The sequence below is a fragment of the Cyprinodon tularosa genome, unplaced genomic scaffold (genome assembly GCF_016077235.1).
Source record: "Cyprinodon tularosa strain WSP-4 unplaced genomic scaffold, ASM1607723v1 ctg236, whole genome shotgun sequence".
In the NCBI taxonomy this organism is placed as follows: Eukaryota; Metazoa; Chordata; class Actinopteri; order Cyprinodontiformes; family Cyprinodontidae; genus Cyprinodon; species Cyprinodon tularosa.
The window spans coordinates 843280-871114 of NW_024038883.1; the positions used below are offsets into that span (position 1 = coordinate 843280).

Genomic DNA, 27835 nt, shown 5'->3' on the forward strand with positions numbered 1-27835 from the left:
CTACTGCAGGAAGCAGGTGGGCCCCTGTAGGGGGCGGACCCTCACCCTTCCTTCAATCGGTTTAACTCGTGTCGGGACGACAGGTCATATTAGCCCGCCGCTGAGAAGTTCTCACTCTGTTCTGGAACTCCCCGTCTGGAAGCCTCCTTCCTTCGGCGGGTGGGCGGATTCGGATCAGAACCGGGAGGGGGGGGGATCACAGCAGCGTGACACGGGAATGTTTGCCCCTCGGAGTGATGGCAGACCCCTCGCCCCGATGATTGTTCCCTCGCTTCCTCTGCAGTGCCGCCATGGCGAAGGGTTCTCCATCGTCTCCGTGGTTCTGCGGCCCGGTGCGGTTCTGGGCCGACCAGACGTTCAAGCACTTGATTCAAGTAGCGGCTCAAGGAATGTGGTTCCTGTTGTGGTTCAGTCCGGCTCCGACCGTCGATGAATCGCTCGTCTGTCAGCGATGCGTCGTCATAAGCTCCGCCCCCTTTCCTAGCTGCTTCTCTGGTTCTGGTTTCACCTCCATGTCAGAGTTGGTTCTGGTTCAGTTCCTCTCTGACCGTCACTATCCTGTCGGGCCGTTTGGTCGCTAATTTCCAGGTTTCATCAACAAAGACATCAGTTTTCAGGGTGATTGAATCTGCGTGGATTCCAGCTGAAGCAACGATAAAAAGCAAACGCTCCGTCGGCTGCAGCTGGTCGCTTCTTCCCTCAGCAGGAGGTTTTGTTTCTCCAAATCCCCTCAGTGTGCGTTAATCCCAGAGTTCAGGCACCACTTTGTCCACAGTGGGGTGATAAGCTGCGATCAATCACTGCGTTCAAAGGCCGCGTTCGATCGCTGCATTTAAAAGCTGCAAACTAGCTCTGCGTTCAAACGCTGCTTTCGATCGCTGCGATAAAACATTGCGTTCAGTCGCTGCGATCATCCACTGCTTTCGATCACTGTGATAAAACATTGCGTTCAGTCACTGCGATCAAACATTGCGTTCAGTCGCTGCGATCAACCGCTGCTTTCGATCACTGCGATAAAACATTGCGTTCAGTCGCTGCGATCATCCGCTGCTTTCGATCGCTGCGATAAAACATTGCGTTCAGTCACTGCGATCAACCGCTGTGATCAAACATTGCTTTCAGTCGCTGCGATCAAACATTGCGTTCATTCGCTGCTTTTTAAAGCTGCAAACAAACTCTGCGTTCAAAGGCCGCGTTTAATCGCTGCATTTAAAAGCTGCGAACTAGCTGTGTTCAACCGCTGCTTTCGATCGCTGCGATAAAACTGTGTTCAACCGCTGCGATCAAACGCTGCGTTTAGTCGCTGTGTTTGCTCGCTGCGATCAAACGCTGCGTTCAAAGACTGCGTTCGATCGCAGCCTTCATTCGCTCCTTTTAAAAGCTACGAACTAGCTCTGTGTTTAAACGCTGCGTTCGATTGTTGGTTTCGACCGCTGTGATCAAACTGCAATCAAACACCGCGTTCAATCGCTGCGTTTAAAAGCTGCGAACTAGCTCTGCGTTCAACCGCTGCTTTTGATCACTGCGTTTAAACATTGCATTCAGTCGCTGTGTTTGCTCGCTGCGATCAAACGCTGCGTTCAAACTCTGCGTTTAGTCGCTGTGCTCAAAAGCTGCATTTGATTGCTGGGTTTAAACGCTGCAATCAACCGCTGCGTTCAAAGACTGCGTTCGATCGCAGCCTTCATTCGCTCCTTTTAAAAGCTACGAACTAGCTCTGTGTTTAAACGCTGCGTTCGATTGTTGGTTTCGACTGCTGTGATAAAACTGCAATCAAACACCGCGTTCAATCGCTGCGTTTAAAAGCTGCGAACTAGCTCTGCGTTCAACCGCTGCTTTTGATCACTGCGTTTAAACATTGCATTCAGTCGCTGTGTTTGCTCGCTGCGATCAAATGCTGCGTTCAAACTCTGCGTTCAGTCGCTGCGTTCAAAGACGGCGTTTGAAGGCATTCGATCTCTGCGTTCGGTCGCTGCATTTAAACGCAGCGTGTGATATGTTTTGCTCCGTTCTGACCTCCTTAACCCCAACCGTCCTCGCTGCCTGCGTCAAATCCAACTTTTTATACATTTTTTCTTTTCTTAAACACATATAATATATATGTAAATTTACTATATTTATCCATATAGAACCTTTTGTGTTGGGAATGCTGATAAAACATGAAGCGTTTCCAGAGAAGCGAGTCCGCTGCAGTCTGCAGCAGCCGGTCCAACGTCTCCCATCAGAAACATCCAGTTCGCTTCAGCTGAAGATAAAAAGACACCAAAAAGCCACAAAATGCGACTCTGAGTTCCACGTTTTCTGGACCGAAGGAGGAGAGGAAGAGGACGACGATGGCGATGAGGAGAGTCGGAGGCGACGGCGGTTCTGACTTCCACAGGAACTACTTGGTCGGGCTGGAGTGACAGCGACTGTGATTGATTGGCGGGTTTGGGTGGAAAACGCCGTCAGAGGAACTGGTCACTCATCATCCTGATGAACTCCGGCACCTTGGACCTGGAGAACAGATGGAAACCGGGTCAGAGCGGCCATTAAGCCTTCGGCTCGTGACTGCTGGGTCAGCGGGGCAATAAGACGTAAACAGCAGCGTTACGGCGCAGCAATAAAATGAGCAAAGGGTTTGCCGTATCGTAGAACGGTTCTAAATCCAGTGAAGCAACATTTCCACGGCTGTGGCGACGCTCCACGGTCCTGCTGTTATCATCATCTTCATCATCCTCATCATCATCATCACCATCATCATCACAAACAGAAACACTTTCTTCAACATTTCTGAACCATACAAAGGTTAATTACAAAGATAATACATTTTTCATCCCAGTTTAGTTTTGTTAAAACATTTTTACTGATAAAATAATCTTAAATTTAATTCAGGTTCAATTTAACATTTCAAATTGGTCCAAAGTTTTTCTATCAAAGGAAAACAGGGTTATGTGTTTAGCTGGAAATAAAATAAATTAACGGCATCTTCAGCTTTTGGCCTCTAGGTTTACGTGTGGATTTAATAATTACTCGTTTAAAAAAGTTAAAATTTCCACATTTAGAAACTGGTTCTAATATTACTGGAAGAAAAGAAAATGTTTCAAGAATTCAAGAGTAAATGATTATGTGTTCCACTTTTAGTTTCATTCTTTTTTAGATTTTATTTAGCTATTTATTTTTTTTTACTTTGGGAGATAATTTTATGAATTTCTTTCCTTTGCAGATTTCACCGTCTGCTTTCTGTATGGGAATCATAGAAATGCTAATATAGACGGTGAAATCTGTAAAATTGGATTTTAAAGGAAAGCCGTAATTAACACTAAATCTCCTAAATTAAAGGAACGTGGTTATTTTTGGTCATGTGACCTTCCTTCCATCCCGAACACAGAGGATGGTTTCTGGAAGCTGATTGGTTGTCGGCCTGATCTGAGTCAAACGTACGACAGCAGCAGGTTAGTGCAGAAGTGAAATCTTCTGACCATTCAGGGGGGAGGAGAGTTTGCTGCGGTTTACATTTGTCCCATGGGGTTTGGTCCATCGCCCATGGCGGCGGCGTGGTGGGCGGCAGCCAGCGAGAGGGGGGTCCCATCTGATGTGACCTTCTCCTCTTCGCGGCGCTTCAGGCAGGCTGCCTTGGGGTTCAGGTTCCTCTCTGCAAAGAAAGAAAGCAGAACAATCAAGAGGAGATCTGCTGCCCCCTGCTGGAGCTCAACCAGAGTCCAGTTTGACAAAAACATCAAAGAAAATATTTTATCAATTTAAAGTTTTTTTATATATTTTTAGCTGAAGTTTTATGCTGTTTTTGCTGCTGACATTCAGGCCTTTCTAACTCATCTATCCAGAGTCTATGGATGTAAAATCATGATGACTCAACAGGACTACCAGACGGTGAACAGGCTGACTGGAGGCTGACCTCGGACTTGCTGCTCCAGGCTGAGGATGACGGCGACCGCCTGGTGCAGGATCAGTAACTTGGTCTGCGGCTTGTCGCTCTTCAGATGCAGCTGCACCATCCTGCCCAGTTCCTTGAACGCCTCGTTGATGTCGCGGACGCGCAGCCGCTCCCGAGCGTTGTTGGCCATCCGCCGCTCTCGCTCCCTCTCCATCTTCTGCTCGGGGCTCAGGTCCTCGTCGTCGTTGTTGCTGAGGTGATAAGCCAGGAGGAAGATGAGGATGATGGGAGGAGCCAAGACGTTTCAAAGGAAGAGGGTTTAGTTTATCACACAGAGGTTTAGGAGTTAAGTTAACATTTTATGCAAACTAAAGGAAATAAAAAAGGACCGTTTGTCGCTGAGATCAAACTACACCTCCCAGCATTCACTGCAGCGCTGAGGTCACACAGGGAGCTAACACATCAGCGCATTGGAGAGCCAGACGCTGAAAAGATTCATCAACCTTTCCATCCATCAGATCTTAATCCCAGATTATAGAATCTGAGCATAGATTCTACATGGTGATGAAGACGACATCTTTTCCTCCTCTGCAAAACGTTTAGTTTCTAACAGCCGCTAACAGCCGTTTCCATGAAGCCAAATGAAAGAGAGAACAAGTCCTAATCTGATTGGCCTGGATTAAATTGGTGTAGATTAGCAATCCAGGATGTTATGGAGTTATTTTTGAACTGCTGCCTTCTGCCTGCTTATAAGGGCAGTTATCGAAAGCGATACTCAGTTCAATACTCTCGAAAAGTATCGATACTCTGGAAAAGTATCGATACTCCAGGAAAGTATCGATACTCTTGAAAAGTATCGATACTCTGGAAAAGCATCGATACTCTGGAAATGTATCGGTACTCTGGAAAAGTATCGGTACTCTGGAAACGTATTGATACTCTGAAAAGTATCGATACTCCAGGAAAGTATCGATACTCTTGAAAAGTATCGATACTCTGGAAAAGTATCGATACTCTGGAAATGTATCGGCACTCTGGAAAAGTATCGGTACTCTGGAAAAGTATTGATACTCTGCAAAAGTATCGGTACTCTGGAAAAGTAGCGATACTCTGAAAAGTATCGATACTCTGGAAAAGTAGCGATACTCTGAAAAGTATCGATACTCTGGAAAAGTATCGATACTCTGGAAAAGTAGCAATACTCTGAGAAAGTATCGATACTCTGGAAAGTATCGGTGCTCTGGAAAAGTAGCAATACTCTGGGAAAGTATCGATACTCTGGAAAGTATCGGTGCTCTGGAAAAGTATTGATACTCTGGAAAAGTAGCGATACTATGCAAAGTATCAATACTTTTCAGAGTATCGATACTTTTCCAGAGCAAGAGTAAACATTCTGGGAAACCAAATCTTGTTCCTTAGCCTAATGTAGCATTTTAGCTAATGCTAATTATCGGTGGCTCCTGTAGCCTCTGACTCTGAACCATTTTACTATAAAATAAATATGTATATCTGGCAATAAGCTAAAATAAATGATAATTAAATCTATGAATAAATAAATATATCTTAAAATACAAAATCATCAGTGTTCACCCTTTTTCTAAACTCTGGGGGGAAAAAAAGCTTAGAAGAGACATTTTTCACCATTAAAACATCATCATCATCATCGTCATGGTAAACATGGCCGCCACCAACAAGGCCAAACTGTGGGGTTCAGGATCCGAATGTTCCAGATTATCCTCCTGGGAAACAGAGGAGGAGGGAAGCCGTTCCGACGGCATCCAGGGTGGGAAGAAGGTTTCCATCATCATCATCATCATCATCATGATGAAGGACTGAGGAAGCCGAGCCGCTGCAGAAACAGGTTGGGATCGTACTGCTGCTGGTTTCCCACCCTGGGCGCAGTGAGGTGGAGCTTCGTTGACCATATTGACGGAGGGCTCTACTCTGCTGCGTGAGAAGCAGCTGAATCCAGGCTCAAGACCTGGAGAGACACGCAGGAGCAACCAGGAGCTGCTCCACCTGCAGCCTCCACCCTTCCTCAGCCCCGCCGCCCTGGCTCCAAGAGGTCCTCCAGAAGGGGCGGGGCTAGGAAAGAGAAGGAGGCGCCTGGTGGAGGCCAGAAGTCTGAAGTATTCAGCTGCTTCTCATCACACTGATCACTTCATCAAAGTTCAGAGGCTGGTTCCTCAAACGCTCCCAGCTCACCGTCCCGCTCGGCGTCCAAAGGGACGCGCAGGACGCAGCCTGGGGGGGTGTGGGGAAGACGTCCAGCTGAGGGTTTTGATGGAAGCGAACGTCTGGGAGGTGGACGGGTTACCTAGATCTTGACCTCTCTATAGCCTTGAGCTCCTTGTCCAAGTCCTCCTTCTTGGAGTCCAGGGGTTTGCTGTCCTGCAGGAGGTTCTCGTCTCCCTCGTCCTCAGACTTGATCTCTGAGCTGACTGAGGACGCGCTCTGGCCCTGAAGACCGCCAGACAGAGCTGCAGGAGGACAGAGGACACCAGCGGTTAGACATCATCTGACCTTTACCAGGAAAACCAGGAAGATCCGGAAGGTTCCACAGGATTACTGAGGAATAAGCTGGATGAAGAAAAGGAGGTCAGGGACGACGACACATGACATCATCATAATATAATAGCAAATCAGCTCTGCGATCATTTGCTGCACGCTGACGCTCTTCCTCCTCTTCCTCCTCTTCCTCAGTCCAGACCTTCTCCTTTAGGTCTTAATGCTCAAAGTTCCACTAATTTATTCACCAAACGGTTTTTATTATTTATTCTGACTGCTTTCCAGCACAGAGTTCAGTTCATTTTTACTCTCTATCCCTCCATCGATGCGGCTCGCCAGCAGGATCCCCCTTTTGTTTATGTTTGGGGTTACCATGGCGACAGCCTAAAAACAAACAAAACGTCTATCTGACAGGATGCCTGAACGGACATCATACGACTAAAAACCAAACCCAGCGTAATAGAAAGCGGCGTTCACCATGGCGACGGGGGCGGGTGGATGCTCAGGGCCCGACAGGAAAAGGATTAGACTGGACTTTCAAAGTAAAACCCACTGAAAAGATTAAGCTGAAGAAAGAAAAAAAAATGGAATTTCATTATGTTTTCAAAATAAGAGACTAGATTTTCTAGATGCTGGATTATTGCATCTAATCTCCTGATGGTATAGAACCAAAAGTCTAAAAGGGATTATTTTGGACTTTCACAGTAAAACTAATTCGTTCTCAGGCTTATGTCCTAAATCAGTTTTAAAAGGAGGCCTAAGTTAGATTTTTAAAGTAAAAGCCTCAATATTTCACTTTTGCCTGGTGCTTCCTTATCCTACGGCGTCCCACAGGGCTCAGTTTTAGGGCCCCTGCCTCTGGGTTCCATACTGAGAAGACGTGGGATTGATTTCCATTTTTATGCTGATGACCAAATTCTATTTGGCCCTAAAACAGGGAGACGGTCTTTATTGAACTGTTTAGACATTAAAGCCTGGAGGGTCCTGAACTTTTTACATTTTAACAAGAAGTAAACTGAGGTCAGAGTGTTTGGACCTCATGACTCCACTGCTATAGACCAAGGACCCCTGATACCATATTCTAAATCAAGCGTTCTAAACCAGATGCTGATTTTAAATGGGAGAAGCTAATTGGAGCGGTTATCATATCATATTTTAATCAAGACGACTGGCACACCTCAGGGTAGCTTAGAAAGTTTTTGGTCTTTGGGAGGAAACAGGATCATCCAGAGAGGTTAGAGCACAAACTGAAAGTAAAGGAGTCAAACCCACAACCTGGTTACTGCAAAGCGGCGCCATGAAGACTTAAACCACTGATGGAAAAACACGCCGGACTTTCAAAATAAAGCTTAGAATCAAAGTCTTACTTTTAGCTTCTCATAACCAGCGTGTTTCAAAGTGTTCTCACCTAACAAAAAGAATGTGTTGGACCTTCAAAATAAAGTTGACCAATGGTTAAACATGAAAGCCTTCCAAATTAAAAGTTGAGGTTATTGATGATTTGAACCAACAGATGTTTTAAAGTAATGAGGTGAATGTTTCATGCCCCCTGGTGGAGAATCCAGATCGATGTCCTATTTTATTCTGACGGGTCAGCACTGACTGATGCTGGGTGAGGATCTCATGTTGGGGGGTGGGGGGTGGGGTGTGGGTGACAGATCTTACCGCGGTAGGGGTCGGGCTGGCTGAGGTCCGGCGAGGTGGCCGACTGAACCGGCAGCTGAGGCACCGACACCTGACCCGCCATGGAGTGACCTCCTCGCAAACTGCCGCCATCTTCTCTGTGGGAGCCCACCTGGAAAACAAAGGAGACCCAACCATCAGAGCTGTCAGCAGGGGGCGCTGTGGTGAAACCTGCCGGCAGCATCCAAGTGAAAAAATAAGATTTCTGAGCCCAGAACTGATCCATGACGCCTCCATTTAGCCCACATCCACTAACTGCTGGGATTAAATTACGGAAAATTAACAGAAAAATTCATCTTTAAACTTAATGAACCTAAAATCAGATTTAAGCTGAGCTTAAGATGACCTGCAGCTCCCTAGAAACTGATCAGGCTTAAATCAGGATTCAAATTAAACTGCGACCTAATCTTATATAAACCACAGTTTGAAACCAGTTTATTGAGAACAAGTCAGATTAAATTACGCCGATAATTGGATTTATAAAGAATTCATTTTTTTCTAATGGATACAGAGAAAATATTTGGTTAATAATTGGACTTTATATCTAGAGAAAAAATGAATGTTTGAACGTTTAATTGAATATCTAACAGTCATTTGCTAAATTAACAATTATCAAATGTGATTATTAATAATCTAATCTGGTGAGTAATACTAACTGGGATTAAAGTGGCTGCATTTGGTCACAATTAGTTTGTTTTCATTTTTTTTATAGATTTGTTGATTCCAATTAAATTTAACTAAATGAAATTAAAGAGTGAGCAAAAAATGTAGCTGGATTTAATTTGGAATAATCTGGATTATATTGGGATTAATTTAAATTAGAGAGAAACTAACGATCCAGATTAAACTGAGATGCAGGATTATAATCCTATCTAACCTGAGAGTTTAATGGTAAATAAATTAAATCTCATTTATAAATATCTTTGATTGAGCTGATCAGCAGCTCTTTGCAGTAAAACTGGGATTGGTTGGATTAGATTATAGTAGAATTATCGTACATAAAGAACTTTATTGTTCTGTAAATTATTGTGAATATTTCTTCACAATAATTAAATAAAGTTGGGCTACAGTGGATAAAATCTAATATTTTGGACTGTATTTAATTAGAACCGAATGGATCCAATTCAGATTCATTTAGATTTATCAAGGGAAGAAATCCTGGATTAAACGGGATTAAATTGGCCTTCAGTTTCAAATGAATCCCGGTGTTTAAACAGGAGGAAACAAAGCCGATGCGAATGAAAATAATCCTGAAAGTCGGACAACCATCTGCTTTATTGGCAGATGCTTCACTTTATTCTGAATAAATTCACATTCAATCATTTTTATGTTATCTTTATTTTTAATCTCCATTTTTAAAAGTGTTTTTCATTGAAATAAAAGTATAATTCTCTGTAGTTGTGTAAATATTAATAATCTGTATGAAAATTCTTTTTATTCTGTTTCTAGGTTTTCTGCCTGCAGAGCTGCTGCGGTTCCATCTTTAGCCAGCAGAGGGCACCGTCCCTCCTCCTAATGAAAGAAGTTTCTGATGAGAGTTTGCGGCTCCCCTGGACTCTCCTTCCTCCTCCTCCTCCTCTTCCTCACGTCCGTCAGCGTCTGTCACTTTTAGTCCGAATGTAAATCCAGACGTCAGAGATGAGCTTTTCCTTCAGCTCTGGAGGTCTGACCATCTTTTGTTTTGCCGTTTCCTGGGTGAGCGTAGTTTGCTGGATCCCGTCCATCTGTCTGCCACACACAAACACGCCGCAGCACAACTGACAATTATCTGAATGCCCATATGTTTAATTGTGGGATTTCTAATTCCCAAAGCTCGGAGCAGCTTCCAGCGGGGACTCGCTGTTTTGGCACAGGATGTGATTGGGAAGCGCTTCAAAATGGCCGCTCCCTGGTTTCCCTGGGCTTTGTTCTAATATGAGCGGCTGGGCTGACGGATCTGAGCCCGGAGAGACGAGGACGCAGCAGGGAGCATCAAGAGGAGCCTGTTGAAGGAGTCCAGACTTGGACTAGGCCGCTTCCTAACCTTGAACTGCTGCTCAGATCTGGACCATCTCTGCTCCACCGTCTTTGCTTTTCTCTCACTGATTGTTTCAGGTTTCTCAGCTTACTTCCTGCTGCCAGACGGGTTCTGTGCAGCTGATTTAATGATACTATGGATTATCCTGTAATCCAGTCTGGTTGATCTCAGTTAGTCTTTAGTGTTTTAACGAGGGTGTGATTACTTTTCCACATGGTTGGGTTTAGAGGTTTATTTACCTTCAGTGGATAAAACTTCTAAACTGCTTTTCTAATTTTTCACCTTTTCTTTGATTGGGATTAAACCATTTTTATTGAACTTTAGATTTAATCTGGATTATTTTGCAGTTGAGGTGAAACAAACGGATCCGAGGCGGTTTGGACCTTCAGGTCTCTGAACGTCTGAGGTTCTGTTTGGACTCGGACTCTCCTTCCTAAACCTCTGAGTCCGATTCAGCTTCACTGGTTTCCATTAAATCAAAACTCCAGATTTTAATCCGATTTTACTGAAATTCATGAGAAGAAGTTTTAATTAGATTTCAGACACAGAGAAATAAAAGAAATCTAATTTAAATTCTACCCAGTTAATTTTAACACTTTAAGAGTTAAATTTAACACCAATCTGAGTGCATTTGGTCTCAATCTGAATTAACTCTCTACATAGTGTTTATCTAGATCCAGTTGTTGTTATAATAACTCTAACAGAGTCGATGTACTTTGACATATTTAACAATATGGAATTTAACTTAATTTAAAACAGTAAAATTAATAGAATTGTCTCTATGTCTCCTGCTGAGTTTTTATTTGAATTAAATTGGTTAAAAATGTATAAATGACTAATCTTCATATGAGCTGATATCAGTTTGGTTCTGTTTTCAGATGCTCCGCCCACCTGGGTGTTAGACGCGCCATAGAGAAAACAAAGTGATTCCAGGCAGGAATCCCAGCCTGCCGGTTAATCCCGCCGGCTGATGCCAAACTCTCGTCTCGCTTCCTGCAAATATCACTGAATGTCGGCGCAGCTTTAAAGCGGCCGGTTCGTCTCCTCCTCCTCCCATCCTCGGCCTTTCATCGCCGCCCGGATTCCAAAATGCAAAATGGCAGCAGGCGGACAGACAGGGCGCTCTGCTGTTATGAACAAGCCGTTAAGTTCAACCAGGAAAAGATGTTTTACGGAGCGCCAGGAACGCCGCTAATCATTCTAATCATTCTCATTCATTAATAACTGAATTTACACACAGTTCTAATTATTTAACAAATTAAATGTCGTCATGTTCATAAAAAGGTTTTCTTCACAGTCAAAGAAATAAGATTTTTTCCTGTTTTCCAGGAAGAAAAAGTTTCTTCTTGTTTTTTAATCGAGGGTTTCTTTAAATGAAGGAACGATAAACAGATTTAAGATCATTAAAAGTGACGATAATAAAGAATTAAGGAATATTAAAGTTATTATAGGTCCCAAAAAAACGGACAGAAAAAATATTTTGTTCAATGAAACAAATAAAAACTGTAATTAAAAAGCAAAAACTAAAACTGATTCTGTATCATCTGTTTATCAAACTAACTAAAAGTAAAATTATAAATAAATGATTTATAAATGATTAATAAACCGATGGGAAACAGATCCGATCTTTAAACCTTTTCTCTCGTCTTCAGTTTTTATCGCTTTAATGTGCGATTTAATTAACAGATTCCTGAAGCCTTTTTGAATCTGTCGTCTGAAAATTAACGAATAAAAATCTAAAATGAATTCAAGACTTATGAAGACTTTGTTATTATTAAAACCTTTTTTCCTCACTTATCGTGAAATTTTTTTTTTTTTTATTTAGTCTTCACCAGCAGAACATTTGGTACATTTTTAATAACTGCACATTTTTTATGTTAAAACCTTAATCTGCAGTATTTTATTATTGTTTTTATATGCTTTAAAATTGCATTTTTGTGCAAATCATCTAACGTTTAATAATTTAAATCATTTTGCTGCTGTTGTTAATCCCAATATTTCCAACTTATTGAGCATTAAAATAATTTTCTATTCTAGAAACGGGCTGGGCGATTCATTGCATTTGCAACATACCGTATTTTCTGGACTATAGAGTGAGCCTCACTTTAAGCCACGCCCACTACATTAAAAAAAAAGGAAACACATATATATATATATATATATAAAAGCCACACCGGGCTATAAGTTGCTGATATCTACTGAAATGTCTTCCACCAACCTGTAGGGGGAGCTCTACATATAGCCCCTGGAGTAGTGAGGAAGAAAAATGCTAGCTACTGTTAGCTTGTTAGCTCGCAGCAGTAAGAGCTTCTAATGAAAGATGGAGCTTCATCAGCTCTTTATTTCAGCTCTGCAGGAGTTCAGCTCAGTCTCTTCATTGTTTCAGCAGCTTTAATGCAGCAATTAAATGTCAAAACATGTAAATTGTTCTATATCTAACCTGCTGCTAGCATGTTGTTGTGCTAAATTAAAATTAGCATCTTATTTTTTTATTTCCAACTTTGACCTCTGGCTGTTAGGAAAAATCCACAGAAAAGCTGCATGGTTCAAAGCGTGGCAAAAAAAATAGTGGCTTATAGTCCGGAAAATACGGTAATTGCAATTTAGAAAAATCTGTTCGGAATCCGTCTATGGTTCGTTCTTTGTTTTTTTCGTTTCAAAACAAAGCGAAAAAAAAAAACAAGCATGTGGTTTTTCTGTTTTTCCGTTTTTAAAACCTAAATCGAAAAAATGAAAAATCGAATAAATAGAAAAACAACAGCGTTTGAGTTTTGTTTTGCCACCTAAATGAAAATTTTTGAAAACTTCGGTATTCATACTTTTCCTGCTTTGTGTGTCAACTTTCATGGTTGCTAAGCAACAGAGCATACGGCGGTAAAACCCGCCGAAGGGTGGACCTGTTCGAGTTTACAGCCAGAACTCTTCCGGTCTCCTTATTTTCAAGGACTTCCAAGGATCCAGTCCAGGTACATAGACCGCGTCCTTGGAGGATCCAGTCTAGGTTTTCGAACAGAGCCAAATGTTTCCATTTTGGTAGTTCTAACTGAAAAAGTTCTTCTTCTTGTGGATTGTAATGGCGGTTAGCAAGAAATTGAAGGCGTACATTACCGCCACCTACTGGTAATTAAAAAAGTTCTGTGTTGGGAGTTCAGGTCTTCATTCCTGGTTCTGCCATAAGGTCCGTTGAATTAACAACAAAATAAAAGTTTGTCTTTGGTTTAACCATTGCAGTTAAAAAAATCCCAAAACGTTCCCTTTTTTCATTTTTGCAAATGCCGTTTTTCTAATTTCGTTTTAAAAACGCAAAAACAAAAATCCACATGCTTGTTTTGTTTTTTCGTTTTTGTTTTGAAACGAAAAAACCAAAGAAGGAACCGTACACGGATTCAGAGGCTCCATTTCTAGTTCCAATACATTTAGCGACAGTTAGACACTAAATTTCGCCCTTAGGTGGCAGTAATGGGATTAAAGTGGGCACAGAGCTAGGACATAGATCTATGCTTTATAGTGGAATAAAAACTTTTTCACGTTACAGTAAAGTCCTGCAGCGCTGCGTTCTGGACAAACAGGCTTTCAAAGTTATGGAAAAACTAAAAACCTGGAGTAGAACATCCTCATGATTGTTCCTCATGCAAAAGAAAATCGCAATAAAATCACAATTTTGGTTGAAAATAATCGCAATTTTTATTTATGTCAAAATATTTCAGCCCTGACCGGATCTAACAGATTTAAAAAGAAAATCCTGACTTTTAGATCCTCCTGCTGTGAAAGAACCAACATAAACAGAGCCTACATCCACTGGACATCATCATCATCATCACCCAATTAATCTAATTTTCTCTTCATAAATCGACCTTTTTTCTGCTGCTAATAGAATCGAGTCGCTTTGCTTCATTTCTGCTTCAAACTGAAGCCTGAATCAGTGAAAATCCTCCGATGAGCAGAAAGAGAAATTTAATTGAGCTTTTTCTTTTTTCTGAGATTATTTTTGAACATTTAGAAGGTAAAGTTTAAAGAACTTATAGTTGAAGAATAATCTCAGTCTGAATATCAATAATAATTAATTAATCAGCTCCTAAACTGTTTGGTATCAAGTTTTACACCTCAGGGAAAATCATCAGAGCTCCTGGAAACGGATCGACTGAAAAAGGTTCACTGTGAAATAATTAAAGTGGGGGGGGGGTTAGATTATTTAATCTCAGTGGTGACTTCTTTCCTGTTTCAATAAAGCTTTCATAATCTTGAATCTATTTTCTCTCATTAATCTGTTAAAGGTGAAATTAGCAGGTTATTCTGATAAACACCTGGTCAGCATCTGTGATTATATTCCCTCTCAATCAATAATCTCTTATTAAATGTTAGATTTTTCTGTTTTTTACAGTTTTTTCTGATCTAATGAAGTTTATCTGCAGGAGGAACTGATGATGATAAATATGGGGGAGCGGCGGCGGCGGCGGCTGTCATGTGTGATCCTGCTGATGGGTGGGAGGGGCACGTGTCTGAGAGGAAGGAGAACGGAGGAAGACGAAGGAGAGTCGGGGGACGACCCGCCTCCTCAGACAGATTCATCAGGCGGCTGTAAACGGTAACGGACACGTCTGCTGCGGGACGCCGCTCAGAACGCCAACCTTCCGCCAACTCTGTAGATGGAATATTTCAGCTCATATTAGCCGCATATCGCCGACGGTCGCTTCTGATTATCTTCATGAACAAACAGAAGGAGAGAGCAGCAGAGCAGAGGCGAGGCGATCCGAGGTAAACGAAGGTTATTAACTCTTCCTGCTTCCTCAGCAGCTCCCATCCGTCGGATCAAGCTGGGAAAGTCGCGCTGAGCGTCGCTCGCCAACCTCAAACACCAACCAGGCTTTTCCCGATGTTTCTTTCAGCCATGAGTCGAACCGACGGAGGAGAAAACAGAGAATCGTTGATCTAAAGCTACATTTAAAAATATCTGAATGGATCCATGAATCCGAAGGATTCCTAAAGAAAAGCCTTTTTGTTTCATTATCGCCACCATGAAACCAGTTTTAACTGTTCCGTCTTTAACTCCAATAACGGCCTAGAAAAGGTCTTAATACCAGTCTGAGTTCCAAAGGGAATCAATCCTAAACCCTGAGAATTCCCTAAATCCCATCCTTCCCATCTGGGAACGCCGTCTCTGACATCCAGGAGTTTATTAGGAAAGAAGAGCTGCCAGCGATTATACACAGGTTTCACTATAAGGGCCCAAAATAGGAGACGTCTGACAGCACGAAGTAGGCCGACCTTCCCCCAGCAGCAGATCTACCAGAATCACCCAGGAGCCCAGTCAGGACATCTAAAGGTCAGAGGTCAACCAAAGGAACGGGAGGCTGCTGACCTAAAATAACCCAAAGCAGAGAAACAAGACCAGCAATCGTTTCTGGGGGACGTTTTATTCTGTGACACCACCATGCTGCTTTCACACCGGCCGCCTTCTGGGCGCCATGGTTCTGGTCTACAGGCAGATTCTATAAGGGACGCCATCACGCGTCCAGCGCCGCCTTCAGAGACGCCATCGCCGAACTTTAGCAAACGTAACTTTTCCCGCTGGACGCCGGAGCGTCAACCAATCAGAAAAGCTGATCCAGCAGGATCATTATGTAGAAGGAACAGAGAGCAGCTCTGATCGCTGCACTAAAACATTTTATGAACTATGGAGGAACAGTTTATAAAAACGCAAATTAACTAGAAAACCTGCAGATGAAAGATATTGGATTTTATATTCTGGTTCTTGCAGTTTTTACCACAAACATTAAAGATATAATGGAGGATTTTTGCGTATTTTTTTTAAAACATGCTTTAAAAGATGAACACGCCCAACCCTGTAGCCGCTCCAGGGAACGCCTATCAAACGCGTGCGAGAGAGCGTGCACCAGGAGAAATGGGCATACAAGCTTACTTTCCATAAGAATCAGTTTGTCAAATCAGCAAATCCAAAAGATGAGCAGCAGAAAATAACGGTGAGAAGATTAAACGCTAAAACATCTCCATCCCAGATGATGCTGGAGGCTCTGAAAAACTCCAGAGGATTTTCTCCAAACTCTAAATCCCAGAACATTTCAAACCAAACAGACCAGGAAACAGAGACTAGTTCCTCCTAAAGACCTAATCTGAGCAGAGTGTCTGCAGGTCAATGATCTGATCTTTATATTGGAGAAACCAAACAACCTCTCCACAGACGCATGGCCCAGCACAGAAGAGCGCCCTCCTCTGGACAAGACTCTGCGCTACATCTACACCTGATGGACAAAGGACATTCTTTGGAGGAGCAGAATGTTCATTTTTAGGACAAAGAAGACAGGTGGTTTGAGAGGAAGGAAGCATCTATGCTAAAGTCGTAGGAAAGCGGCTGTTCCAACGGTTGCATTTCCGAATTCTCCCGAGTGGTGCTGGTTTTAAAGTAAAAGTCTTTTATTTTATTCTTAATAACTCTGTAAATAAAGACAGAGGCAGAAAAAGGCAGTTAATAAATCGTTACTATTATGTAATGTTTTTCTATTGAATAAATGTTTTTTATGTGATGTCAGACTAAATTTAAACAAGTTTTTCTCTGCATCGATCGACTTTGCTGGTGGGCTGGGTGAAGTCCTCTGGAAATCTTCAATAATTGTTGTTGATTGCAGATGTGTCTAGTAGTTCCCATTGATTTAGCTTGGAAAGTGGGGAGAATGGCGCTAGGCTTACCGCACCGTGACGTCACCAGAGATGGCAGGAGGGAGGGGCTACTAGATTTGGGCAAAAATGGCCGCTCCCAGACTGATTAACACTATATTTATTAAATCACAGCAAACGTTTTAGTTTTAGGTATAAATAATGATCTATTGGTTATTCCTTGATCACCAAACTTTTCCTTTAAAATTGAGTTGAAGCTGAAACGTCTTAGTGTGAAAAATGCAGAGCAGATGAAGCAGAATTCAGTTTTTCATGCATCCTCTGAGCAGAGACACACATGAGAGGCTGAGCGTATAAATAAGGCGGTCAGCAGCAGCCTGCCTGTATCCAAACACGGCCATAAAGCCGCTCCTCTGTGCTGAACCTCTGACAGAAAGCACCTGTTAAAACACAGCAGACCGAGGCGGGACGCCCACTGGAGGAAAAACGCCGCAACATTTTCCACTGCGCCGCTCTGAGAGGACAGACAGACTGCTGCTCCTCATCAAACATTTAATTTCTGCTAAAGGAGGAGGAGGAGGAGGAAAAAGGAGCAACATGGAAAATGACGGTGTTCATGAGGAAGCTTCCAGCAGCCGGTGGAACCAGAACCTGCCGGCGCCGACAAAGATTCTACGGTCTTTAAATTCACAGCAGTTTGATTTATTCCACATAGACGGGAAATAAAGGTGGAAGTTAGAAACATCTGGAAACATCTGGAGTTAAATATTAACATTTAGGGTTAAAAACTAAAATGGTGATTGTTTTAAAACAATATCTGATTGTATATTAATATTAATATTATTTAATTAACCACAATCATATGGGGGGGTTAGTGGTTAGAGCGGTTCTGAGTTCGATTCCCACTCCCACAGCCTGCCACTCCTCTGGGTCCCTGAGCCAGACCCTTAACTGCTACCCGATGGGATGGGTTAAGTGCAGAGCGCATTTCGTTGCTCCGTACTTGTTGCAGTGGAATGACGATAAAACGCAGGAAAAATAAAATCCTATAAATGTTTTAGAGGATTCAGGATTTTTCCGGATCTCGGAAGCATTTCCAGATTTTTGCAGGACTTTAACGTAACCTTTGTTCAAAGCGCTAACTTCTATCTGCAGGCGTGAATCTCTGAGTTAGCTGCATCTCTCTCTTTCCCTCTTTAAGCGTATTACCGCCCCCTAAAGGGGCGGTAATACGCTTAATAAACTTCCCAGACCTACTTCTATTAAAATAAATTATATATAATATTACAGATACATGTTTTAATTAATCAGATCATTTTAATCAACAAAAAGGGGATCTGTTAAAGAATTAACATTTCTCACCTGAATAAAAAACATTTCAACTTTTTCCTTCTACTTCTTACATTTTAAAAATAAACTCGTTAGTTTTGTTTCATGTAAGCTAATTTTCATGATGGCCTGTTGGTATTTAAAAAAAAAAAATTAAGTTTCATCCAGACAATTATTCTTTTTGTGTTTGGTCTCGGTGCTGCCCCAACTTGTTGCTCATCACATACCAAATTAAATAGTTTTTTAAGATTAAACAAAGTTAAATTCAACACTGTTACCATTAGTTATAAAACTAATAAAAGTCTTAAGCTAGGTTCAGACGGCACGCTGCAGAAGCAGCAGGTTTCCATGCAAAGTCGATGGTCGGCGCCCATCAAGCCGCATCAGACGGTCCTGCGTCGTCCACAGCGGCTGCCGCAGCGCCTCATGACCTGCGCATCAGAGGCGCGTGACGCGCTTTAGAAGCAGCAGCCGCTGGACGCGCCGCATCAACCAATGAGAGAAGCTGATCTGGGAGCTGGCAGGGAGTCAGACGTAGCGCTGCTGATGCAGAGCGCTATGATCACTCCTCTGAAACACTTTATTAACTTGTACAGTTTTCTGCCATTGTACCAGTTTAGTTCTGAAGCGGCTGCAGCATCTCTGCTGCTCCAGCTGCGCGGTGATAAAGTGGTTCTGATGCGCGGTGGGCGGAGCTACTCTATCCTGTCTTTGCCTGGAACAATGGCAGCTAATGGATTGGTTTACTTTAATGAATAATGCTACGTTCAGACCGCTAGCACTGATCCTCATTTAGGTCAGCCGTCCAGTAAAGTGAGTCCAGCTGATGCTTCTGCTGCTCATGAGTTCGATGCCAGAAAGCAGCTTTGCTATATTAGCTGTGATCAACCAGAAGCTTTTTGCGTCTAAAGCGGCTGCTTCCGCAGGAAATAGCATTTCAGAGTCTAAATTTCAACCTTTTCCATTTCCCCCAGACCCCCCCTACGCCTCACAAAGATGTGACAAACCAAGATGGACACCCTATGAAATATTCCTGGATTAAATCCTTCTGAGAATCAAACTAATTTAGTCGGAAATCTAAATTAAAACATGAGGAAAACAGAAAACCTCCCAGACTGTTTCCTTTAACTGTTGGACGTTCAGACGCTCCCATCGTAACGCGGGAGCGTTCAGAGCCCCCCCCCCCCCCCTCTCTGGAAGCTTCCATAAGATGTTACTCATCCGGGATTAGTTCCAACCTGACATGTCTGTGTATCGTTCACCAGTCCAACCACAGACACTGGAGTAAATCCAACTTTTATCAGCTTATAGGATGCATTTAGTAAAGGGGGGGTTAATGCAGATTATGAGGCATCTCTGTTACTGTGACACAGCTTAGTGGAAAGAGAGCCTTCATTTAACCTTTCTCAGAGTTTCCTTTTAAACAGTAAAGCAAGCAGCAGGACTTTAGGCCCAAACAGCCATTCTGACCTGGTTTAAAGCCGCCATGGCCTCCAACGGTCACACGCTTCCCACTTGATAAAAAACACATTCTACTGCACGCCATGAAGTGGGTTCATCTTTGCTATTATTTGGTTAGTGATTAAAAAACCCAGAAAAATCTGCTGCCTCAGAAACATGCATTTTGTTTTAGCATCGTTTGAAATCCACTCTTCCTAAAAACATCAGCTGAATCTCTGAAGATCAGCCGTTTATTCTAGCAAAGTTACTGTGCTGTAAAGCTAACGTAGCATGCTAACTGCTATGGATGGCAGAACTACTCTGCAATTAGCAACGACTCATTGGGTTATAACAGATGATGCTATGATGCTAAAACATCCTGACCTCCTTATAGACGACTGCCGAGAAAACGTACTGTCCCCGGATGTCGTTCTGGCCCCTCCCTCTTTACCTAGCATGCACTGCGGCAGCAGCAGCTTCCAGGTTAGCGCTCACAGAGCTCAGAGGATTAAGTTAAAAGTTCTCTTTTCTGTTGGCGTTGTTCAATAAAAGTAAGTTTTAAGATAATCTGAGGCGAGAAAAATATACTTTAAGCTTAACTATATAGAACATTTACTGATTAAGTGCGGAATTTAAAAAAAGTTCTGATGTTGAGAGGACCGTGGCAACCAGCGGAGCTCAGAGGCTAACCGCATCCAGGGCTAACGTTAACCCGTCTGCAGCGGCCAAGGCTAACGTTAGCCCGTCTGCGGCGGCCAAGGCTAGCGTTAGCCCATCTGCGGCGGCCAAGGCTAGCGTTAGCCCGTCTGCGGCGGCCAAGGCTAGCGTTAGCCCATCTGCGGCGGCCAAGGCTAGCGTTAGCCCATCTGCGGCGGCCCTCTCTCTGCGTAGCTGCGTGTGAAGGACCGCTGGCTCTGATGGAGGTTTGATTGTTATATTTATTTAAAACTTTCATTATTATTCCTCCACTAAATGAAAAAAGTCATAATTTATTATAATCTAGAGACTATTAATAACAGGAGGTGAAATGCGGCTCCAGACTAGCTTTGAATGTGGTGATGTCATCAGTACGCTTCAGTTCCATTTGACCCAGATTTATTCTGCTCCTGTTCTCCCCGAGTCCAGACTTTCCTGGGTTCTAGTCAAGAACAGACTTGGTGAAAACACGAGTCCGTACTCGTGTTCTAGTGAATTGAGAAACAGGAGAAACAGGAAGTTGGTGAACTCTGTCTAAATCTTAGGGGTTAATTACATTTTCTAGTTTGGATCTCTGGGTTTTCATGAAGATTTTAAGACTCGAGTGAAGCAGAAAACAGACCTGGATCCAAACATGTTAGGTCACCACATCCTCTTAGCTCTCAGGGTCCAGCAGGAACCTCGAACTGAAACGCCGCTGATTGTTCAGACACATGCATCTGCTTCTGTGTTTGTGATGCACTCAGAGTTGTGAACGCAGCCCCACATCGGCCCACCACCTGTTTTCCCAGAGTTATGATCTCAGCCTGCAAGCGTCTCGGCCCGAACGCTGCCAAACTGCAGACGGCCGTGTGTGTGTGTGAAAATCTAACGCTCTGAACTCCCATATCAATGCCTTTTTCTCCCAGTGTTTTACATCTGATCACGTTATGGAATGGAAATGTCATGAAAGCTGTTAGTAAACAAAGTTTCCTTTTGTTTACGCTGTGTACAAAACGACAATAAAAGTTTGTCTAAATCTAAAAGCCGATGGAGAAGGAAGATCAAAACAGGAATCAGATGTAAACGTGTGGAGGGAAAAGTGAAAGCCTGTAAAACAGCAGGCAGGAAAAGAGTTAAAAACCAGATCAAAACACCAGCAAGAGGAAAAGGGGAAAACAAAAAACACAATGGCGTCACTTTTTTTAAACATCCGTCCTCCTCCCACACTTCCTGTTTACGCTGAAAATATACACGACCTCCTCAGCAGTGAGGTGTTCCCCGTCAGACGCCTCCGCTCCGATTCGCCATCAGGTCAGGGTCACCTTCACTCTTTACCAGCATTCAGGGCTCTGATCCAGCCGCTCATCCAGCCCCACACCATCATACTACCACCACCGTGCCTGGCTGTCTGACAGACCTCAGAGTTCTTCTGGGTCAGCAGTGGTTCTGACCTTCGACCTCTGCCCGGTCTCATTCAATCATGACCTCTGACCTTAACTGAGGACTGCAGAGCTCTGAAAGTATATATATATATATATATATATATATATATATATATATAAAACACGGCAAAAACCTTGGTCATCAAAGTTAGGGGGCGGGGTTAACGCAAATTGAGTCTCTGTAATCGATTTGCTTCGCCTTAATGTTCAGGGTGACCAATCAGGTGTTAGGTAACCGCCCCCTAACTTTGATGAGTGAGTTTGACAGATTCTTTGAATGGTTTCGATGCACTGCGACACAGGACCATGAAATAATTAAATGCACACTGAACTAATTATATATATTTTTTTTAATAAAATGATGATGTATTTTATTAAATTAATGACACATTTACATATTTAATTCCTTATTTATTTAATGAATTACACATTTAATTAATTGTTTATCGCTGTATTTATTGATTTAATTTTGGCACTTTATATTAGCAACGTGGTTTTAATTAATGAATGACACATTTATTTATTTAATTCCCCATTTAATTATTTATTTAATGCTGTATTTATTTATTTAATTTTGGCACTTTTTATCCTCCATATGATAGAAGCAGTTCCTCGCAAATATATTGCGATATATTATATCTCACTGAAATGTTTTTTATTAACATTTTTTTTTTAAATAAAGCATTTTAAATGACACAATCTTCACATTTAATTAATTTTAATACCAATTAATACTTAATCTAATTTAAAAATGACTCGTTGGTTGACTTTTAAAGACCTGTGGAAACCCTGGGTCAGCCTCTGCTGGACGGTTCTGTTCGGTTCAGACCAAAATGATTCATGGATTTATTATCCAGGTCTTTTTCAGTTCCATAGTTCCAGAAACGAGGATAAGAGAGCTGTGAGGAAAACCTGGGTGGGTTACAATCATTATCATCATCATCGATATATTGCGATCACAGTGATGTCATCATATCCTCACTGTCCATCCTCTGATCCGCTTTCTGCTTCGCATCCTGTCACAGTTCTGGTTCTGTTTTCTTTTGAGTTTTCAGTTTTCCTTTGCTCCATGTTTTCTAGTTTTAGTGGTTTCATTCTTATTTTGTCGTGTTTTCTGGTTATTTTTCAGTTTTCAGGTTTTTATTTGTTGCCCTCTGCTGCCCTCTTGTGTTCTCCTTTTTCCCTAGCTTCCTTTCCTGTGTGCTCTGTTCACACCTGCTCCCAATCTGCTCGTTAGTCCTGTCTTTGTTTCAGTCTCCCATAAATACTCTCTCTGTGCCGTTCCTCAGTGCTGGTTCCTCGTCTATCTTCCTCCATCTCCGTCTCGCTGAGTCTGCCTCGTCGTGATTGTTTTTCCTCTGATGTCTCCATGGTTTCTGGTTTGTTTGCCTTTTTTTCACATTTGATTTTTGGATTCCTGCCTCAGCTGTCTGTTAACAGTTCATTAAATCATCAAGAAACTCACCTCTGCCTCCCTGCCGCCCTGACACATCCTGAGATTAATCCAGTTTAAACCAGTCTGGTTTCTGGTGCAGCCATCAATGACACGATGATGATGATGGACTTGTTCTGCAGTTCCTTAAATCTTTCAGCACTTCTCTAAAAGGTCAAACCCTCTAAGCTGAAGCGGAGCGGCGCCCTGAGGCGTGCCGACATGCCCGCTGTCCAGCCTGCCTCCATGTCTCCTCACAGCCTGCAGCTGTTTATTGTTCTATGGCCTGAATGTGGAAAATATTCACTGCTGAGCTCCAGCGCCTCAAAACGTTTCACTTCATACCAGATAAATTAATTCATGTCTACCTGAAACTAAAGAAGAACTGAAATAATGTTTATTTAGCTTCTCTGGAGCTGAAGTCGTGTTTTATTATAGGAAACCAGTTTGATAAAATGTTGGTTAAAAACATCAGATGAAACTATCTTAATAAAATGCCATCAGCAGAGGAACCGGAGCTGAACCGGTCCTTCTGACCCAGCAGTGACATCATCATACAGCGCCTACCATCAGTGAGTGTCTGTTGGACAGCAGTCCCGTCCCGTAGCCGCTCGCCAGTCCACCCATGGCGCCGTTGTGCGTGTGTGCGGCTCCGATCAGACCGTGCATGTCGCCGTGACCGCCCGTCATCCCCGTGGACGGCCCTACGGCGTGGCTCCGCAGCACGTGGATGGCATCGTCCAGACGCTCCAGGCGGTCCTCAATGCGACTTTGCTGAAACAGGAAGTAGAGGACATAGACCCTGAGGTTACAGAGAGCGGCCATGATGGCTACAGACAGGAAGCTGTCGTTTGGCTCCTGATGCTCTGCTGACGTCTCCCTGGACAGAAGACCTGATCGACCAATCAGCAGAGCTCAGGATGGAGGGAAGGGACATGGAGACGGTCCTTCTGGAAGGTTCCTCTGACTGGATCTAAAGAACCGCTGAGGAACATCTAACCGCTGAGGAAGGCCTGCCGTGTTTCTGCTCACCAGCGAATGCAGAGGAGCCTCATAGTTTGGCGATGATGCTCCCTGTCCTCCGTTCCTCGACCAGACGGCTGAACTGGCAGCTGGAAGGAGAGCACAGGAAATGACATCATCAGGACAGGAAGTGGAGAACAAGGAGAGCTCAAAGCACAAGCAGGAGGAGATGAACCGTTTTCTAGGCTGATTTCAACTGTTTCAACATCAGCCTCACCTAGAGGTTCCCAACGAGGGGGCGTGGCCCCTAGAGGGGGCGTGGCCCCTAGAGGGGGCGTGGGTGCTAGGGGGGGCGTGGGTGCTAGGGGGGGCGTGGGTGCTAGGGGGGGCGTGGCCCCTAGAGGGGGCGTGGGCGCTGAAGTTGAAGATGGTCGTTTTAGAATTTTAAAAAGATTTAAGATTTTTTTATCTTTAGTTTTTTTTACTGTTGGTGACATTTCTTTCTTCAACTTAAAGAAATGTACCGAAACCTGATGAGACCCTAAAGACCAGGACCTGATTGACTGGGACCTGACGGACCAGGACCTGAAGGATTAGGACCTGACAGATCAGGACCTGACGGACCAGGACCTGACAGATCAGGACCTGATTGACTAGGACCTGACGGACCAGGACCTGAAGGATTAGGACCTGACGGATCAGGACCTGACGGACCAGGACCTGACGGACCAGGACCTGACAGATCAGGACCTGATTGACTAGGACCTGACGGACCAGGACCTGAAGGATTAGGACCTGACGGACCAGGACCTGACGGGCCAGGACCTGACGGACCAGGACCTGAAGGATTAGGACCTGACGGACCAGGACCTGACGGGCCAGGACCTGACGGACCAGGACCTGACGGACCAGGACCTGAAGGATTAGGACCTGACGGACCAGGACCTGACGGACCAGGACCTGACGGACCAGGACCTGACGGACCAGGACCTGAAGGATTAGGACCTGACGGACCAGGACCTGACGGATTAGGACCTGACGGACCAGGACCTGACGGGCCAGGACCTGACGGACCAGGACCTGACGGACCAGGACCTGAAGGATTAGGACCTGACGGACCAGGACCTGACGGGCCAGGACCTGACGGACCAGGACCTGAAGGATTAGGACCTGACGGACCAGGACCTGAAGGATTAGGACCTGACGGACCAGGACCTGACGGGCCAGGACCTGACGGACCAGGACCTGACGGACCAGGACCTGAAGGATTAGGACCTGACGGACCAGGACCTGACGGGCCAGGACCTGACGGACCAGGACCTGAAGGATTAGGACCTGACGGACCAGGACCTGAAGGATTAGGACCTGACGGACCAGGACCTGACGGGCCAGGACCTGACGGACCAGGACCTGACGGACCAGGACCTGACGGGCCAGGACCTGACGGACCAGGACCTGAAGGATTAGGACCTGACGGACCAGGACCTGACGGGCCAGGACCTGACGGACCAGGACCTGACGGACCAGGACCTGACGGACCAGGACCTGAAGGATTAGGACCTGACGGACCAGGACCTGACGGGCCAGGACCTGACGGACCAGGACCTGACGGACCAGGACCTGACGGGCCAGGACCTGACGGACCAGGACCTGACGGACCAGGACCTGAAGGATTAGGACCTGACGGACCAGGACCTGACGGGCCAGGACCTGACGGACCAGGACCTGACTGACCAGGACCTGACGGGCCAGGACCTGACGGACCAGGACCTGTCGGACCAGGACCTGAAGGATTAGGACCTGACGGACCAGGACCTGACGGGCCAGGACCTGACGGACCAGGACCTGACGGACCAGGACCTGACGGACCAGGACCTGAAGGATTAGGACCTGACGGACCAGGACCTGACGGGCCAGGACCTGACGGACCAGGACCTGAAGGATTAGGACCTGACGGACCAGGACCTGACGGGCCAGGACCTGACGGACCAGGACCTGAAGGATTAGGACCTGACGGACCAGGACCTGACGGGCCAGGACCTGACGGACCAGGACCTGACGGACCAGGACCTGACGGGCCAGGACCTGACGGACCAGGACCTGACGGACCAGGACCTGAAGGATTAGGACCTGACGGACCAGGACCTGACGGGCCAGGACCTGACGGACCAGGACCTGACGGACCAGGACCTGACGGGCCAGGACCTGACGGACCAGGACCTGTCGGACCAGGACCTGAAGGATTAGGACCTGACGGACCAGGACCTGACGGGCCAGGACCTGACGGACCAGGACCTGACGGACCAGGACCTGACGGACCAGGACCTGAAGGATTAGGACCTGACGGACCAGGACCTGACGGGCCAGGACCTGACGGACCAGGACCTGACGGACCAGGACCTGAAGGATTAGGACCTGACGGACCAGGACCTGACGGGCCAGGACCTGACGGACCAGGACCTGAAGGATTAGGACCTGACGGACCAGGACCTGACGGGCCAGGACCTGACGGACCAGGACCTGACGGACCAGGACCTGAAGGATTAGGACCTGACGGACCAGGACCTGACGGGCCAGGACCTGACGGACCAGGACCTGAAGGATTAGGACCTGACGGACCAGGACCTGACGGACCTGTCAGCTCCACCCTGTATCCCTGATTCCTTCTCGTTAGCTCGTGTTTCTCTCCTTGGTCCTGGTTTTTCTCTCCTCTCCTTTATTCATATTACACTCTCATTTACATATGCTAATTAATGTATAATCACCTGGGTACATTCATGTGCAAATACAAATATATGTATTAAACGGCGGCTAAATTATTCCGGGTCCGACGGCGTAAAACGCCCTCGCGGCGTTCGCCTCGGTTATCAATTTGCATGTATTTTGCTCTAATAGGCTTCATTTCTAATTTGTTAAAAGTGGAGTAAGTCTGACACAATGATAAACACCAATTATGGTTTCACAGGCAATATCCTAGTCAGCTATAATGATGATGATGACGAGGAGGAGGAAGAGGGGAGAGGGCTGGTGTTTGCAGAGCCGGCAGGTTTGTGAACGTTTTGTGGAAGTGGTGCTCGTAATTAAAGCTATCAGTCACACGGCGAGGCGGAGGAACAGCAAACGGCGTGTGCAGCGCCGACAATTACAGACAAATTTGACACAATTATTATTAGAAAAGTAATTTTTCACTTTAAGGGGCGGCTCTGGTTTATGGCATCTGGAGAGGGGAGGGAGGAGGGAAGGTGGAGGGGGGGCGTCTGGAGCGGACACAGGAAGGACTTCCATTTATCAGAGCAAAACAATCTAAAAACATCAACCAGGCAGAAGTATCCCCAAACTAACAGGCGATAATTTAACACATTTTACAGGTGAAAGGTCAAAGTTTAAGAAATGAACAGGAGGAAGGATTCTGAGAGTGAGTCTAGTTCCAGGCAGGAGGTGCCGACCACTGGATCCTGATGACGCCTCATCGCACAGCAAACACCTTCAAAGCTATATCCTGGCTAAGCTAGGGTTAGGTTAGGGTCAGGTCTAAGAGGCATTCACATTTCTATGCTGAGATCTCTAGTTAGAGTGGCTCAGGTTATCCTGATCTATCTCTATAGTTCTGCTGCTATAGGCTTAGACTGCTGGAGGACATAGGGACCCCTTTTTCATCATTCTGCTTCATTCTATCTCTATTCTCCCACTCTGCAGAATCTGTTCGTTCAATCTCTAACGTTTTGCTTTTTCTCTGGTTCTCTAAACGGACCGATTCTGCAGCAACTTTAAAAAAGCTCAGATCAAAGCGTGTGTATGTCCGATATTTTGTCGCTGTTTTAAGGTTCTCACGTTCC

General features: G+C 44.7%; 1 protein-coding gene across 15 annotated transcripts in view; it reads right to left on the minus strand.

Annotated features, from left to right (window-relative positions):
* Positions 1-1124: 1124 nt before the first annotated feature.
* Positions 1125-27835, minus strand: part of LOC119784895 (transcription factor 4-like) — a 292976-nt gene continuing 266265 nt past the window's right edge. For 8 of the 15 annotated variants that reach the window (XM_038287164.1, XM_038287162.1, XM_038287169.1 and 5 more), the window contains 7 exons: positions 24069-24148; positions 23604-23810; positions 8048-8177; positions 6192-6354; positions 3896-4125; positions 3496-3634; positions 1125-2496 (listed from right to left, as the gene is read on the minus strand). In XM_038287164.1, the coding sequence (XP_038143092.1) occupies positions 2448-2496; positions 3496-3634; positions 3896-4125; positions 6192-6354; positions 8048-8177; positions 23604-23810; positions 24069-24148 (998 nt within the window). In that variant the 3' untranslated portion in view covers positions 1125-2447. Of the gene's footprint in view, positions 2497-3461; positions 3635-3895; positions 4126-6191; positions 6355-8047; positions 8178-23603; positions 23811-24068; positions 24149-27835 lie in introns of all 15 variants that reach the window. The other 7 variants (XM_038287171.1, XM_038287166.1, XM_038287168.1 and 4 more) reach the window with 3 other exon arrangements.